Source organism: Ascaphus truei, chromosome 1 (assembly GCF_040206685.1).
Source record: "Ascaphus truei isolate aAscTru1 chromosome 1, aAscTru1.hap1, whole genome shotgun sequence".
NCBI lineage: Eukaryota > Metazoa > Chordata > Amphibia > Anura > Ascaphidae > Ascaphus > Ascaphus truei.
Genome location: NC_134483.1, coordinates 73,487,146 through 73,502,517, shown reverse-complemented (window position 1 = coordinate 73,502,517; position 15,372 = coordinate 73,487,146). Strand labels below are relative to the sequence as shown.

Here is a 15,372-nt window from a genome sequence, read left to right as displayed (position 1 = left end):
GTAGGTATTTGGAGGGTGGAGGGTTATATGTATTTTGGGGGTGCATTTTTGTATCTATTTGTGGGGGGGCTATTTTTGTATATTTGGGGGGTGGGGGGTTTGTATATATTGGAGGTGGGAAGGTTGTATGCATTTGTTTTTTTAAATGTATTTGGGAGGGGAGTATGTATTTGGGAGGGTGGGGTTTTCTTTGTATGTATTTGTATGGTAGGGGTGTTCTATGTATTTGGGGGTGTTTTTTCGTACAGTTAGGTCCGGAAATAATTGGACACTGACACAATTTTCATAATTTGGGCTCTGTACGCCACCACAGTGGATTTGAAATGAAACAACCGAGATGCAATAGAAGTGCAGACTTTCAGCTTTAATTCAAGGGGTTGAACAAAAATATCGTATGAAACGTTTAGGAATTGCAACAATTTTCATTCACAGTCCCCTTATTTTAGGGGCTCAAATGTAATTGGATAAATTAACACAATCGTAAATAAAATGTTAATTTATAATACTTTGTGGAGAATCCTTTGCAGGCAATGACTGCTTGAAGTCTGGAACGCATGGACATCACCAAACGCTAGGTTTCCTCCTTTGTGATGCTTTGTCAGGCCTTTACTGCAGCTGTCTTCAGTTGTTGTTTGTTCGTGGGTCTTTCTGCCTTAAGTTTTGTCTTCAGCAAGTGAAATGCATGCTTGATGGGGTTGAGATCAGGTGATTGACTAGGCCATTGCAGAATATTCCACTTCTTTGCCTTAAAAAAAACTCCTGGGTTGCTTTCGCAGTATGTTTTAGGTCATTGTCCATCTGTAAAGTGAAGCGCCATCCAATCAACTTCGCTGAATTTGGCTGAATCTGAGCAGACAATACATCCCTATACACTTCAGAATTCATCCGGCTGCTTCTGTCTTCTGTCACATCATCAATAAACACTAGTGACCCAGTGACATAGTAATCCATGCATGCCCATGCCATCACACTGCCTCTACAGTGTTTTACAGATCATGTGGTATGCTTCGGATCATGTGCCGTTCCAAGCCTTCTCCATACTTTTTTCTTCCCATCATTCTGGTACAGGTTGATCTTAGTTTCATCTATCCAAAGAATGCTGTTCCAGAACTGGGTGACTTTTTTAGATATTGTTTGGCAAAGTCTAATCTGGCTTTTCTATTCTTGAGGCTTATGAATGGTTTGCACCTTGTGGTGAACCCTCTGTATTTGCTCTTGTGAAGTCTTCTTTTTGTGGTAGACTTGGATAATGATATGCCTACCTCCTGGAGAGTGTTCTTCACTTGGCTGGATGTTATGAAGGGGTTTTTCTTTACCATGGAATGGATCCTACGATCATCCACCACTGTTGTCTTCCGTGAATATCCAGGCCTTTTTGTGTTGTAGAGCTCACCAGTGCTTTTTTTTTTTCTCTGAATGTACCAAACTGTTGATTTGGCCACTCCTAATGTTCCTGCTATCTCTCTGATGGTTTTCTTTTTTTTTTTGCAGTCTAAGGGTGCCCTGTTTCACTTGCATTGAGAGCTCCTTTGACTGCATGTTGTGGGTTCACAGCAACAACTTCCAAATGTGATTGCCACACCTGGAATCAACTCCAGACCTTTTACCTGCTTAATTGATGATAAAATAACGAAGTAATAGCCCACACCTGTCCATGAAACAGCTTTTGAGTCAATTGTCCAATTACTTTTGGTCCCTTGAATAAGAGGGGGCTACAGATTAAAGATGTAATTCCTAAACCCTTCCTCCAATTTGCATGTGAATACCCTCAAATTAAAGCTGATAGACTGCCCATATTCATTATTTAACTGTAACTTGAAATTATTTTGGCACACAGCCGAATTAACAAACCTTGTATCAGTGTCCAATTATTTCCGTACCTAACTTTTTGGCGGGTGTTTTTTTTTTGTACGTATTTGGGGGATGGGGAGGTTTATTAATTTGGGGGATTGTATGTATTTGGGGGGGGGTTGTATGTATTTGGGGGGGGGGTGTTTTTTGTATGTATTTGGTGGTGGTTTATATGTATTTTTGGGAGGTAATTATTATGGGTGGGATTGTGTGTGGCCGGGGGGAGGAGGTAGGGAATGAGTGTGAGGAGGGGGGATTGAGGATGCAAGATAGAGTGAGGGGGGCAGTGAGTGAGTGAGGTAGAGAGGGGGTAAGAGTGAGACGGGGGAGAGAAACACATGGTAACAGAGGGGAATAGAGAAGGGGGCTCGTGAGGTCTGAAATGGGGGGCGAGACCGCCGACATGGGGTGAGGGGGGGGGGGGGGGTCTGGTCTTGGACCCCGGGAAATCTGTCAGCGGCTCTGGAAAGGCGATCTCTATTGTCATCAACTTTTGGGATAATCGTGAACGTGATTAGGTTATTATTCAACTTTTCAAAGAATATGGTGTTTGTTGATACATATGCGCTCTACCTTTTCAATGAATCTTGATGCCTAACTTAGTCACTGTAGTCTCAAAAAAGAAGAGAATCTGTTATTACAGTATGCAAAGTTTTTTTTTTTTCCGTAAAAGTATGGGAAATTATTTAGTATTTTGTGTGGAATATACTTTACACAGAAATAAGCAGAATGTCTGCATCACTTTCAGCATTACAAACCAAATCCCATTTTGTTTTGCAATCTTGTTAGTTTTTATTTACATGAAGATGCTCCTAGTTAATGCTTGAAATAAAAACTGACACTAAGCTTTTTTAATCTGCAGTAGACATACCAGAAATTGGGAGAATGTTCTGGCAGATCTACATGTAGCGCCCTTTCCCCCACCCCCTGGGAGATGTGTAGCTACGGTGTGTGTGTGTGCTGCAATACCTGGTAGCTCACAGGAGGACTGAGCCTACGCTGCTAGGAGCCTGGGGTGTATCCTGGAACGATACTCGGTAGCGCCTCCACCTGTGCGGGATTTTGTTGTGTAGAATGACCCCGTACAGGACACATAAAAAATGCACACTGGGTAAAGCAGAACAGTTTACTATACACACTAATATAGTACAGCCTACCCACCAGGCCTCGCACGGCCGTACCTCCCAAAGAACCTAGGGGCCCTTGGGTACCCAACCAACCCGGTGTCCACAAAGTCAAACCCCCACCCAATGTGTGGTACAGCGCTGCCCACTAATATGTGAAGTTGAGTTGGTGCACGTGATGAGGTGAGGTACCTGCCGGGTGTGTCCACACCCGGGCGCGCAGTGATGCTGATGGGATCCACGGATCCAGTGACGGTAAACACGAAGCCTCCGCCTCTACGTTGGGTGGGTCCTGCAGGGATGGTACCACCATATGCAATGTCTCTGTGTTGCAGGTGTCTGGTGCCAGATCACCTGAGGTCAGGATGCCGCCGCATTCTCGCTGTGTCCCTCACTTTATTGCTACAGGGGAAGTGTCCCTATCTATGGGCCTGTCCCTGCAGCAACCACAAGCTGAGGGGAGTCGGGGTCTAGCTGGGGCCTAACAGGGGGTTTCTGGCTTAGTGCAGGAGTCACAGACCCCTGCACACACAACCTACCCCTCCTTGTCCCAACTCCAGCTGACTTGGCTCTCAGTGCGCCAAATATATCACTTGCTGAGCTGGGGAATCCTGGCTCCCCATTGGCTGCTATGTGCCACCTGGTCCTGCAGCCCCAGTGACTACTGGGGGTTGTAGTTCTACGTTGAGCCTTCTCTGCATAGCCACCGTTTGCGCTACCTTCTGAGCATGTGAGCGTTCCCTTCTAATGGCCACTGTTACTTGGGTCAAACTGCATGCGCAAGCATACCGCACATGCGCAAAACATGCACGCGCACCAACATGGCGGCACCCTGCAGAGGGAGCCGCCGGAGCCTCTGGCGAGCCGATTGCCACTCCCTACTCCCCCGCAGTGCTGCCCACACCTGTCCCTGCCTCCGCTGTCAGGTGCGACCATGCCATGAGGTAAGGAAACACGGGGCACCAGGTTGGACCCTGCTATATACTGTACATATACCCATATACCACACTTACATTGTTACATATTCAGGGACACAGGTAGATGCACATACTGTACAGTACACATTAGTACAAATCAACTGCACATACAGTACACAGAGGGAGTACAGTCCGACCCAGGCAGTTCAAATGAATGGGCCTGTTGGAGATCTGACTAACTACAGTAAGCCTCATGCGAGAGCTGAGCTCCAGTGAAAAGCTAGTGTAAGCTGAACTGCAGTTTGGGGATTTGTTGATCTTTTCTCATAGGCTGTTCAAGGGTGGAGAAGTAGGCCCACTTGCAGCATGATGTAGGCCAGGTCTTCTAAACTAGTTTAAAAAAATATATTTTGATTTACATTTTTAACTTCAAATAACTTTAGTTCAAAAGGCCTGTTACAGCAATTGGATAGGTTCTCTGTCACTCTCCTCTAGTGCAAGTGAAACAGGGATACTATAGCTGAGCTTCTCCTTATCTCCTCCAGTCAGCTGCTTTCGAATTGTGTGCAAATTATTGCTGATCCACTTGTCTCAAAACTGCAGTAGTCTATAGCAGAGGAGCAGAGTGAAACAGTATTGAATAGGGCAATTGCTGGAGGCAGTTCAGTTTGGAGGGATGCATGGATGGTGATAAGTCTGTAGACCACTCGGATGGACTTCATGGGCAAGACGTGAATAGCCTGGTTGGACGAGGATTTGAAGACACATCTAGATGAATGACCACGTCATTTATTTTCAGAAACTTACCTTTACAACAATAACCTGGTTAAGGGACATTAGCAAATACCTTATTGTTTAAACATTAATTGAAGATATATACTAACAATGATGATGCCATGAAGACAATCTACTGTACTTTAGCAGAAAAGATGCTATTACAAATGTAGTATATAATGAATGTGGAATTGTACATGTTAAAATGTCTGTTTCCATTTAACATAGTTACATAGTAGATAAAAATAATAATAGCATGTTCTAGTATAGCGCTGCTAGTTTTACATTGATACATACAGTAGTAGATAAGGTTGAAAAAATACATACGTCCATCAAGTTCAACCTGTGCTAATTTTAGAAAACAGATACTTTATCCTATATTTGTACTTACAGTATATTGGTTCAGAGAAAGGCAAACAAAAAACCCCAGTGACATATCTCATAAGGGGAAAAATAAATTCCTTCCTGACTCCAAATATTGGCAATCAAATTACTCCCTGGATAAACATCCTTGCCATGTTTACTTACATAGTATATCCCTATACACCTTTACTTTCTAAAAAGATGCCCAACCTTTTATCACAGTCTCCATGGGTAATGAATTACACATTGTAACTGCCCATACTGTAAAGAACCCTTTCCTTGGTTGCTGGTGAAATCTCCTTTACTCCAACCTTAAGGTATGGCCCCAAGTCCTTAGTGCTGCCCGTGGGATGAATAGTTCTTTTGAAAGCTCCTTGTACTGTTCCTGAATATATTTGTATATAGTTATCATATCCCTTCTTAGCCGCCTCTTTTCTACTGTAAACAAATCTAATTTAGCTAGTCTCTCCTCATAAATCCAATTATCTATTCCCTTTATTAATGTGGTGGCTCTTCTCTGCACTTTTTCTAGTTCCATAATGTTTTTTTCTAATGAGTAGTGTCCAAAACTGTACTACATATTCAAGGTGTGGTCTTACTAATGCTTTTATAAAGGGGCATAATTATGTTTACTACCCTTCCATCCATTGCCCGTTTCACATATAAAAATATTTCTGTTATTTTTGTGTACTAGTATTTAGTAGTTAATAGCCATATACAGATGTAGCCGGATTTACCGTTCGCGTTGCCGCAGGTGAAACACTGAAAAAAACGAGGTGCCTGCCGCAGCGGCGCTGTGGGGGGTCCGTTCTTTTCAATGAGACCTCCCACAGTGTTAATCATTCCGGGCCACTTTCAGCTCGGTCAGGGGATCGTGCACGCCTGTGGCCATGCGAACATTAAGTCCAGCTACATTTATATTACAGACCAAATTAAAGGTGAACTAAATTCGAAATGAAACGACAATGTGCAGGAAATGTAGTAATTTTCATTTGTGCCTTCTCCGTGGTCAGCTAACAGGCCAATGTTTGTTACAGTATCTCAAAAATAAACACAACATAGAACAATTAAAAAAAAAAAGAAAAAAAGGCTATAAAAGAGTAATGGAGAATACTTTGTATCAGTATAAATGACAATTTGTTTTATGTAAAATCATGTCTAATATTTAGCAAATATGGAATCCCACGTCAACAATCTACTTTGATCATTTAGAAGACCAGTAGTCATTGTGCCCTAATTCTTTTACTGGACCACCTTCATTTTGACATCAGTGACCTCTTTCCTCATTTAAATCCTTTACCATCTTGGCCCCTTAGACACTATCCCTCATGGTTCCCACTTTACATTAATCGTTGCAATATTTGTTTTCAAATCAAAAGTGTTTCATTTTGAATATCATTTGTAAATATATTGTTGAATATACAGATGTAGTCGCGATTTTCACTGTTCCAGTGCCGCTGCACTGCGGCTACAGTTCTCGCGGCCCGAGAACAGGAAGTGGCAGAGGAGGATAACTCTACAGGGTTCCATGTTTCTTAATGGGACTCTGCGGAGTTAATCCTTTGGGGCCCTCTGCTGGGAGAGAAATACCGCTACTAACCTTTTAGATGAGCTGTGCAGCTGTCTCTGTCCCCGTCTGCAGCCGTCTCTCCATCTCTCCGTCTGCACGTAACACTGTCTGGCCCATTGATGCTGAAGATGACCAAATATGGTCATATAGCCTCCCTCTCATGATGTAAAGACCCATACAGTATCAGGGCATCTGGCGCGAGGCTGCCTGCGGGGAGGCACATGGTTTACAGAGGCCCCGCGCGCTTCCCGAAGGCACTTAAATTAAGTGCCGGGGGAGCTGCAGGGCCTCTGTAAACCTTTCCTTACCTTGGCTCCACACGCGTCGCCATGGCAACGCGGCGTCAAATGACGGAGAGGAGGAGACGGGGATAAAGACGGCTGTGCATCTCATGTAGAAGTTTAGTACCGGTATTCCCTCCCAGCAGATGGCCCATCAAGCGAAGGATTAAAGTTGCGAGGGTCCCATTCAAAAGCATGGACGCCCGCAGCATTAATCCTTCCGGGTCGCAAACCTTGATGTTCTTGGGGCCACAATCGGGTCGTGGTTTTCCGTGGCAAGAAGAACATTGCGTTTTGCTACATCTGTAGTTGCGTTACAATACATAGTACCCATGTCATCTGGAATTCTCACTATACATTTGTAGACTCTTCTTGCTGTAGCCTACACTATAGCCGTATAATGTCTTTATTTAAAGCCAACGTGATACTGTTTTGCTCTAAAGAAAAAAAACAATAAGGGTGTCACAAACAGCACACTTGTGAGCATGTGACGTGTATTTGATAAGGATTAATACACACAGCTATCTAGCTGACCCACTTTTGTCCCAGCAATGAGTAATATCTCCCCTCAATCCGTCACAAAGATAACCTTAAATTGCTGCCACCACCAAAAACAGAGACTTTTGTCCCTGTTTACTAAGAAGAATATGTAATTAACACAAACAAGCCCATTGTTGCAAAAGGTGTCAGAAAATGCAGCTATTCTCTCAAAAAACATGCAAAGTTCCATTAAGGCCCAAAGACAGTACCTATTACATTTTAGATTTAATATACAGACGTAGGGCAGTGCTTAGTTACAGAAAAAAAAGAATGTTACCAGAAACATACAGTATAATATAAATATAAAATAACAGGCAGCAGGTTTTACCATTAGGGCAAACCCTTCCCTCCCTGTCTGTACGGCCACTGTTTACCCCTAACTGTGTGGTCTAGCTATCACTCAGAGCCGCAGCTATAATCAGGAGCGCACACACGCTCCTGCTCACCTGCACGGTACATTTGTTTCCTCTCAGCAGCGGTTTTGTTTCCACAGGACTAGGATTTTGGTCTACACCCATAGATCCTGCTCAAACCCCCCATAAAGCACCATGTTCACTATTTCAGTGGTAACAATAGCCTCTGTTGCCTATATATGTGCGCCTGCTCACAGCATTGGAAGCCCAATGAACCCCTTGTACCATGGGGTTCTGTTACTTAACATTGGTGCTTATCCCCTGAGCTCACTTTTTTCTTATCTAAATGTTATCTACTGTATGTTGTCCCGGAGTCTCTTTATTTTAATTTGAGTCACTAGGACATTATTACATAATTTTATTCACCCATTTTGCAATTCTGGTTCCATCATAATTTGTGTCTGGGACTGAATTTGCTCACAAAGTTTGAGATACCTCAAACCTCTTCTATCTGTACCCTATTCCCTACACACAGATCAGCGAGTGCATATTATTGGGGGCTTCCTCTCTGCCTATTCTCCCTCTTGGAGAGATTCTTGGCATAGTTTTGTCTTTGACCCCATTAACCCTAGTGCACCCTAATCTCTTCTATTTACCGGATGAGCGGGTGTCCCACACTTTTTCCACATTTCTTTTGAAAAAAAGAAAACAAGTCTAAGCAGGTTATTAGATATGATTTACATAAGTGAATGTGGTATTTCCAGTTTTAGGATAATAGTAATGACTAATGAGGTGTGTTGGGAATGCTTTTCAGTGTTTTACCCCTTAGACAATAGATACATGGGGTAAAGCTTGCCTGATGCTAAAATAACAATGAGTATCAGTGTTTTGTTTCCTCTTTTCTCTATACAGCTGAGAAAATACTCAGCACACACTATACAATAGGTAGTGTAGGACCTGCTTATAAGGTTACCTTCACGTAGTTGCAGGCTTAACATGTTTTAGCCAAAAGATTGAACTGAATGACCCATACTTATCAGAATAAAAAACACCCAGAAATAAACTTATTTTATTTATTTATAAAAATGTTTTACCAGGAAGTAATACATTGAGAGTTACCTCAAATGTTACCTCAACATTTTATATGAATTTGAACTACAGGCATACTGTACCCCGCATTAACGTACACAATGGGTTCAGAGCATGTATGTAAACGAAAATGTACTTAAAGTGAAGCACTACCTTTTCCCACTTATGGATGCTTCGGTACAGGTAGGGAGCCGGTATTGCTGTTCAGGATGTGCTGACAGGTGCATGCGTGAGCTGCCGTTTGCCTATTGGGTGAGGGGAATCAGCGCGTCACTACTATGGTGGTCTGTAGGGCAGAATAAGTGTCCGTACTCGCGAAGCGAGCGAACAGACACAGGGGTATGGGGCTATTGAAAATATGTCCTTTCTCGCGAGTGTGCTTAAAGTGATTGTCCTTAAACCGGGGTATGCCTGTAGATGGCTTATCATATAAGTAGGATATGCATCATGGCTTCTTTGTTTGCTAAGATGACCATCACCATTTTGCCTTTTATTAGCGGACTGTGGTTTAGTGGTTTCTAAATAATTACAATTTAGTTACTGCTTTTTAAGTTAAAGGAATAAGCCTGTGTACTTGTTACCTGTGAAGTAAATGTGAAATAGTTTTAATTATAATAAAGTAATATTTTTGGTGCTCTTCATAATTCAAGTCATAAGTATCTTCTCGTGGTGTGTGGCGCTGAAGGAAAATACCACATGGTGCAGATGTAACGGAGTTGTAGCTAAAAGCTGCCATGGTGTTGTGGCACGACCTTGACCTTTGTCTCTTTCAGAAGAGAAAAGCTGTCCGTGATTCTCACTTTCACGTCTGTTCCTTTGATGTAGAGCAGCGCTAGAAAACCTGGGGTCACCATAAATCTGTATGATGGAGACATACAGTAAACATGAAAAAGAAAATAATGTATTTATTTATTTTTCACATACACATTGTTTAGGACAGTATGTACAAATATTATTTATTTAAAAATGTCTGTGTGCTCATGGCATTTACGTAGCTGACCCTTGTCCTCAACTCAGAGTTTATAATACATATTTGTATTGGCCACACTTATTCGTGACAGCCATGTGTGTGAGTGCGATGATTTTTGGAATCACCTTTCTACTCTTTAAATTACTAATGTAAAATACTGCATTTGAAACAAACTCATCCTCATATTCAATATTTATTGACCCATATTTTAAACGTGAAGACAATGGTTATTCCTATATTGAATATATTGTACACGCGTTTAACAATACTATAACTTGCACCATTTATTTTAGGGTGAAATGTGATTATTGTTACAAAGCTTTTTTCATACAGTTTTGTCTATGTACTGTATCTGTTGGTCACTATCCCTATACAACCCCCTTTACTTTCTTTCTTCTAATTTGTTGGGGAGCAAAGTTTGCCTCGTGAATTTTTAAAAAGTGTCAATCAAAAGTCTCCTCATGTTTAAAAATGCAAACTGTTGGAGAGTTTATCAGTGAAAAAAATCACTTTCTGTCCTCATTATAAGACTAGTTTAAAAGGGAACAGATATCAGTTCAAAAGTGGAGCCCACTTAGATTTGGTAAAAATATCTAAGTTCGGTGCAGTCCATTTTTAGTTATATCTGTGTTTTCTTTTGTTGCAGCTTTGATGTGGACAATGGCACATCATCGGGACGCAGTCCCCTGGATCCCATGACAAGCCCAGGATCGGGGCTGATTCTACAGGCCAACTTTGCCCACAGTCAACGAAGGGAATCCTTCCTGTACAGGTCAGACAGTGACTATGACCTCTCTCCAAAGTCCATGTCCAGAAACTCCTCCATTGCTAGTGACATGTAAGTAATTATTCAGTTGGTAAACAGGACATACAGATACCCAGTAAGCTCTAAACCGCACCCCCCCAAAATTACCACATATGTATATATATATATATATATATATATATATATATATATGTATGTATAGAAGTGTCAATTGGAGTGCTACTGGGCGTGTCTAAATGTGTAAAACAAAAAACAAAGAAGCCCAAAGCTACATCCAATATGACAAAAATATACAGTGAAATACCTATATATCTCTTGAAAAAAGGGTCATTTAGTTATACCTGTTGGCCAAAGCATTTTAAGCCTGCAAGCCACCTCAAGGCCTGACCAAATATTGCAGTTCCTAACACTAACTGATTAAAATTCTCATTTACCTCTATAGTTAGAGGAAGAATGATCACATTGGATCTGTCACAACCAGATGCATGTCAAAGAAATAACTGCTTACTTGGAAAGTGGGGAGGCATGAGCTTAAACCCTGGGGGGAGGAGCCACTAACCTCCAAAACAGCTAAGACCAGCTGGACAAAGTTAATAAACACACAGATACCCAGTAAGCTCAAAAAAATGTTTTTACCACATAATATAAATAGATATGTATATACTGTAAGTGTCAATTGGACTGCTACAGAGCATGGCTAAATGTATATAACAATGTAAACAGGACATATTAGATATTTCCCATGTTTGTAGGGGTACAGATATACAAAATTTTCAGCACCAATGAAAATATAGGTTTTTCTTTACTTATAAGGGACAATCACGTCTTCACTCTACAAATCAATGTACTGTAAAGTAGATGCACACATTGCAAGAACAGGGGAAAGAGGATATTTAATGATTTTAGTTACATGTACTTGGAAATCCAGAAACAGTGACTTTTAGGAACATGGCAGTAAAGACGCCTCAATAAAATTGTAACTTTTCTTAAGAGAGCAGGGACGTAAGATTTGAGTAGAAAGTAGGGACGTAAGATTGGAGAAGATAGCAAGGAAGTAACATTGGAGAAGAGAGCAGTGTTTCAGTATGTTCAATTTAAGTCGATAGCAGCTTTGGAACATATTAAATAAAGTCTCATGTGAAAAAGTGATTTAAGATTTCATAAAATAAAAAATAAATAGCCCTGTTACTCTGTTGATGCTGGGATACCAAAGCTTTTAAGGTAGTGTTATTGTTTTAAGGTAGTGTTGTTGTTTTAAGGTAGTGTTATTGGTGGCAATCACTAGTTTTATAGATCTCTAATTTTCACACAGCATACTAGTCTTTAACTTAAGCAGTTCAAAAGTACCAGTGGATGAGCACAGGGAGGTCTTGAGCTAATGCATGGAAGTCATAGATCAATATCTGGGAGTCAGCAACCTAAAACATGTTATTTCCTGATTTAGGAATCTGTGAATTCAGCTGCAACTGCAATAGATATATTTTCTTTGATGAACTTTTCCCTTTAACTCATATGCATTTACAAACTGACAACCTTCCAGTGTTACTCATTCCTTTAAAACCTCTTATTCTCTACTTGATCTCTGGCTTTAATTGCTTGGGGTTTCCCTAAGGAATCTTGCCTGAAATCCATTTTTACATGGAACCCTTATAAGCAAATGCTCGCTGTTCACACAGCTTTAAAGCACAGCCTGGGATTAGATGCAACAAACCTCAAATTGATGAGACCCAAATAACTTTAAATTGATGAGACCCAAAGGTCGAAACAGCAGTCTGTGAGTGGTTTGACTGGCTTTGCATCTAATCCCATGCCGTGCTTAAAAGCTGTGTAAACAGCGAGCATTTGCTTATAAGGGTGCTTAAAAGCTGTGTTCCATGTAAAAAATGGATTTCAGGCAAAAGTGACACATTGTGTGCACATTTGCATGTCATTTCCCAGAATCCCTTGCTGCAGTGGAAGCACTATATGCTAGGTCAGGGGAGCGCAAACTTTTTGTGCTGCGCCCCCCAGTCTCTCTGCCCCCGGCTCTCGCACCCCCCTGCCTACCTTCATCCGCATCAGATGACGCTGCGTGGGCGTGTGACGTCAGGTCACATGGTGCCGCGGCGTCTATTGACGTCGCGTTGCCATGGCGACGCAACACAGACGGCTGAATCCCGGTAAGTAAACAGTTGCAGGGGGCTCACGCGATCCCCCGGCATTTAATTTAAATGCCTGGGGGAAGAGCATGGGGCCTCTGCAACTGCCCGCGCCCCCCCCCCCCCAGCACAATCTCCCGCCCCCCCCTGGGGGTCGCGCCCCCCACTTTGAGCACCGCTGTGATAGGTGATAATGGTGAAAGGCAGGGTTGCAGACATGTCTAAGACGTGAATGTGCTCACAAGTTATATTCTTTATTGGCTATAGTTTTATTGTCACTTATTAGCAAGCGCTCACTCCTCTTGTTTATATATATATATATATATTGAGAGAACAGATGGCACACAAATACAGATGTAAGCAGGTGCTAGTCCCATAAGTAAGGTATAATACAAGGCTCCTTACCAGGCAGAGCAGGAGATCCAAGGAACACAAAGTAAGGAAGAGGCAGCGCACTTGGTAATATCAAAAATTGTATTCAAAAGCAGGCACAGTCACCAACGTTTCGGTCCTAAGGACAGGACCTTTATCAAGGGAGTGCTCTTATATATAAACAAGAGGAGTGAGCGCTTGCTAATAAGTGACAATAAAACTATAACCAATAAAGAATATAACTTGTGAGCACATTCACATGTCTATATATATTAGAGAAAAAGAGAAAAGAAGCGCCCGATCCTTGTGTAAAATCAGATGAACAAAGTTTTAATATCTCATGGACAAGACAAATGCACACTTACAATTTGTCTGATAAAATAAAGCATGTTATGGGACCTGCCCATGCACCAACTGAGGACTCCTCGGTCTCTTCTTTGTGTGTGAGTGTCAGTATTGGCTCCAAAAAGGATGTTGCTGTCAGCTGCTGTCTCCAGGGGAGTAATCCTTGGTGTTTGTGAGCACTCAATCTCCACATGCAGCCGCCATTTAGCCTTTCTTCTCACACTTGAAACCGGAAAAAAATCTTCAGGCAAGTCCTTGCCTTCTCACGCTGGTGCTGGGAGCTGCCCTGTCACTGTAGGCTCACTGCCAGATATCCCTACGCGTTTCTTCCGACTCTGCGGATTTCATCAGGGGATCATCCCCTGATGAAATCCGCAGAGTCGGAAGAAACGCGTAGGGATATCTGGCAGTGAGCCTACAGTGACAGGGCAGCTCCCAGCACCAGCGTGAGAAGGCAAGGACTTGCCTGAAGATTTTTTTCCGGTTTCAAGTGTGAGAAGAAAGGCTAAATGGCGGCTGCATGTGGAGATTGAGTGCTCACAAACACCAAGGATTACTCCCCTGGAGACAGCAGCTGACAGCAACATCCTTTTTGGAGCCAATACTGACACTCACACACAAAGAAGAGACCGAGGAGTCCTCAGTTGGTGCATGGGCAGGTCCCATAACATGCTTTATTTTATCAGACAAATTGTAAGTGTGCATTTGTCTTGTCCATGAGATATTAAAACTTTGTTCATCTGATTTTACACAAGGATCGGGCGCTTCTTTTCTCTTTTTCTCTAATAGGTACTGTGGGAGTTCGGTGAGCCCAAGAAGAAGCAGCCTGGACCTTTTGCAAATCAACTTATCATGGACACATGTGGACTTAAGTATTTTTAATATTCACTGCATTTATGGGTTCATAATCGTGTATTGAATTTTTCATTGCTTATCACAAGAACCCATTTTTTTTATATTTGCATTTTTTAGTTAAGTCCCAGTGACACTCAGTGTCATTTTTACCCACAATAATTGGCAATATTTTTTTTATTGCTTTTTTTTTTTTTTTTTTTTATATGTTATGCACACTTCTTTTTTTGTTTTTATGTTTTTATCTTATAGTCACTTTTAGTTTTTCCTGCCAGAATACATTTAGTTATTTTCACACCACTGTTTATTGGGCATATTTGCCTGGTGCAAATTCTTGCCACATCTATCAGGGCTGCAGCAATTTAGGTGTAGTGTGTGAAGGGCGCTGTCTATATTTTATGTCTATATATATATATATATATGTGTGTATATGTGTGTGTGTGTGTGTGTGTGTGTGTGTGTGTGTGTGTGTGTGTGTGTGTGTGTGTGTGTGTGTGTGTGTGTGTGTGTGTGTGATCCCTCAAATATTACTGTATCTCAGACTGTACGCCTGATGCTGAGGTGGGGGCTAAGTTTGTGTACCTATGTTACCTACATAGTGTGTGGAGCCAGTAAGGGGACACCACACTTGGATGTATATAACTGATTTATGTATATGGTATATATACTGAAAGTATATAGTATTAACAGCACCTCAATAGAAATAATTACTTAATAAATGTTAGTGTGGTGCACGGGAACAAAAGAGGGACCCTGATTCCCTCTATATTAACAATAAGAAACAAAAAGTGTTCCCAGCACTCAAAGAGAAAAATGCGTGAAAACGACACTAGATGGTATGCAAAAAACTACATTTTACTATCAAAAATAAATACAGATCTGGCAAATAATATGCGATGGACAATGATGCTATTCTAGTCTATACAGTCAAACCACAAATGGTATCCAGATAACATACTGCGTGTTATAGGCAAAAAAGACAGGAAGGGAGGTAAAGGAAACCAAGGAGGGGAGGGGGATAAAACAGGGGAATAAGGGGGCAACGTAACGTTTCTCGGCTCCTAGCC

General features: G+C 41.7%; 1 protein-coding gene across 7 annotated transcripts in view; it reads left to right on the top strand.

Moving 5' to 3' along the window:
• PDE4D (phosphodiesterase 4D) overlaps positions 1 to 15,372 on the top strand; it is a 1,562,913-nt gene that overhangs the window by 1,342,600 nt on the left and 204,941 nt on the right. For 6 of the 7 annotated variants that reach the window (XM_075589581.1, XM_075589589.1, XM_075589616.1 and 3 more), the window contains one exon: positions 10,479 to 10,670. In XM_075589581.1, the coding sequence (XP_075445696.1) occupies positions 10,479 to 10,670 (192 nt within the window). Of the gene's footprint in view, positions 1 to 10,478; positions 10,671 to 15,372 lie in introns of those variants that run through there. The other variant, XM_075589634.1, reaches the window with a different exon arrangement.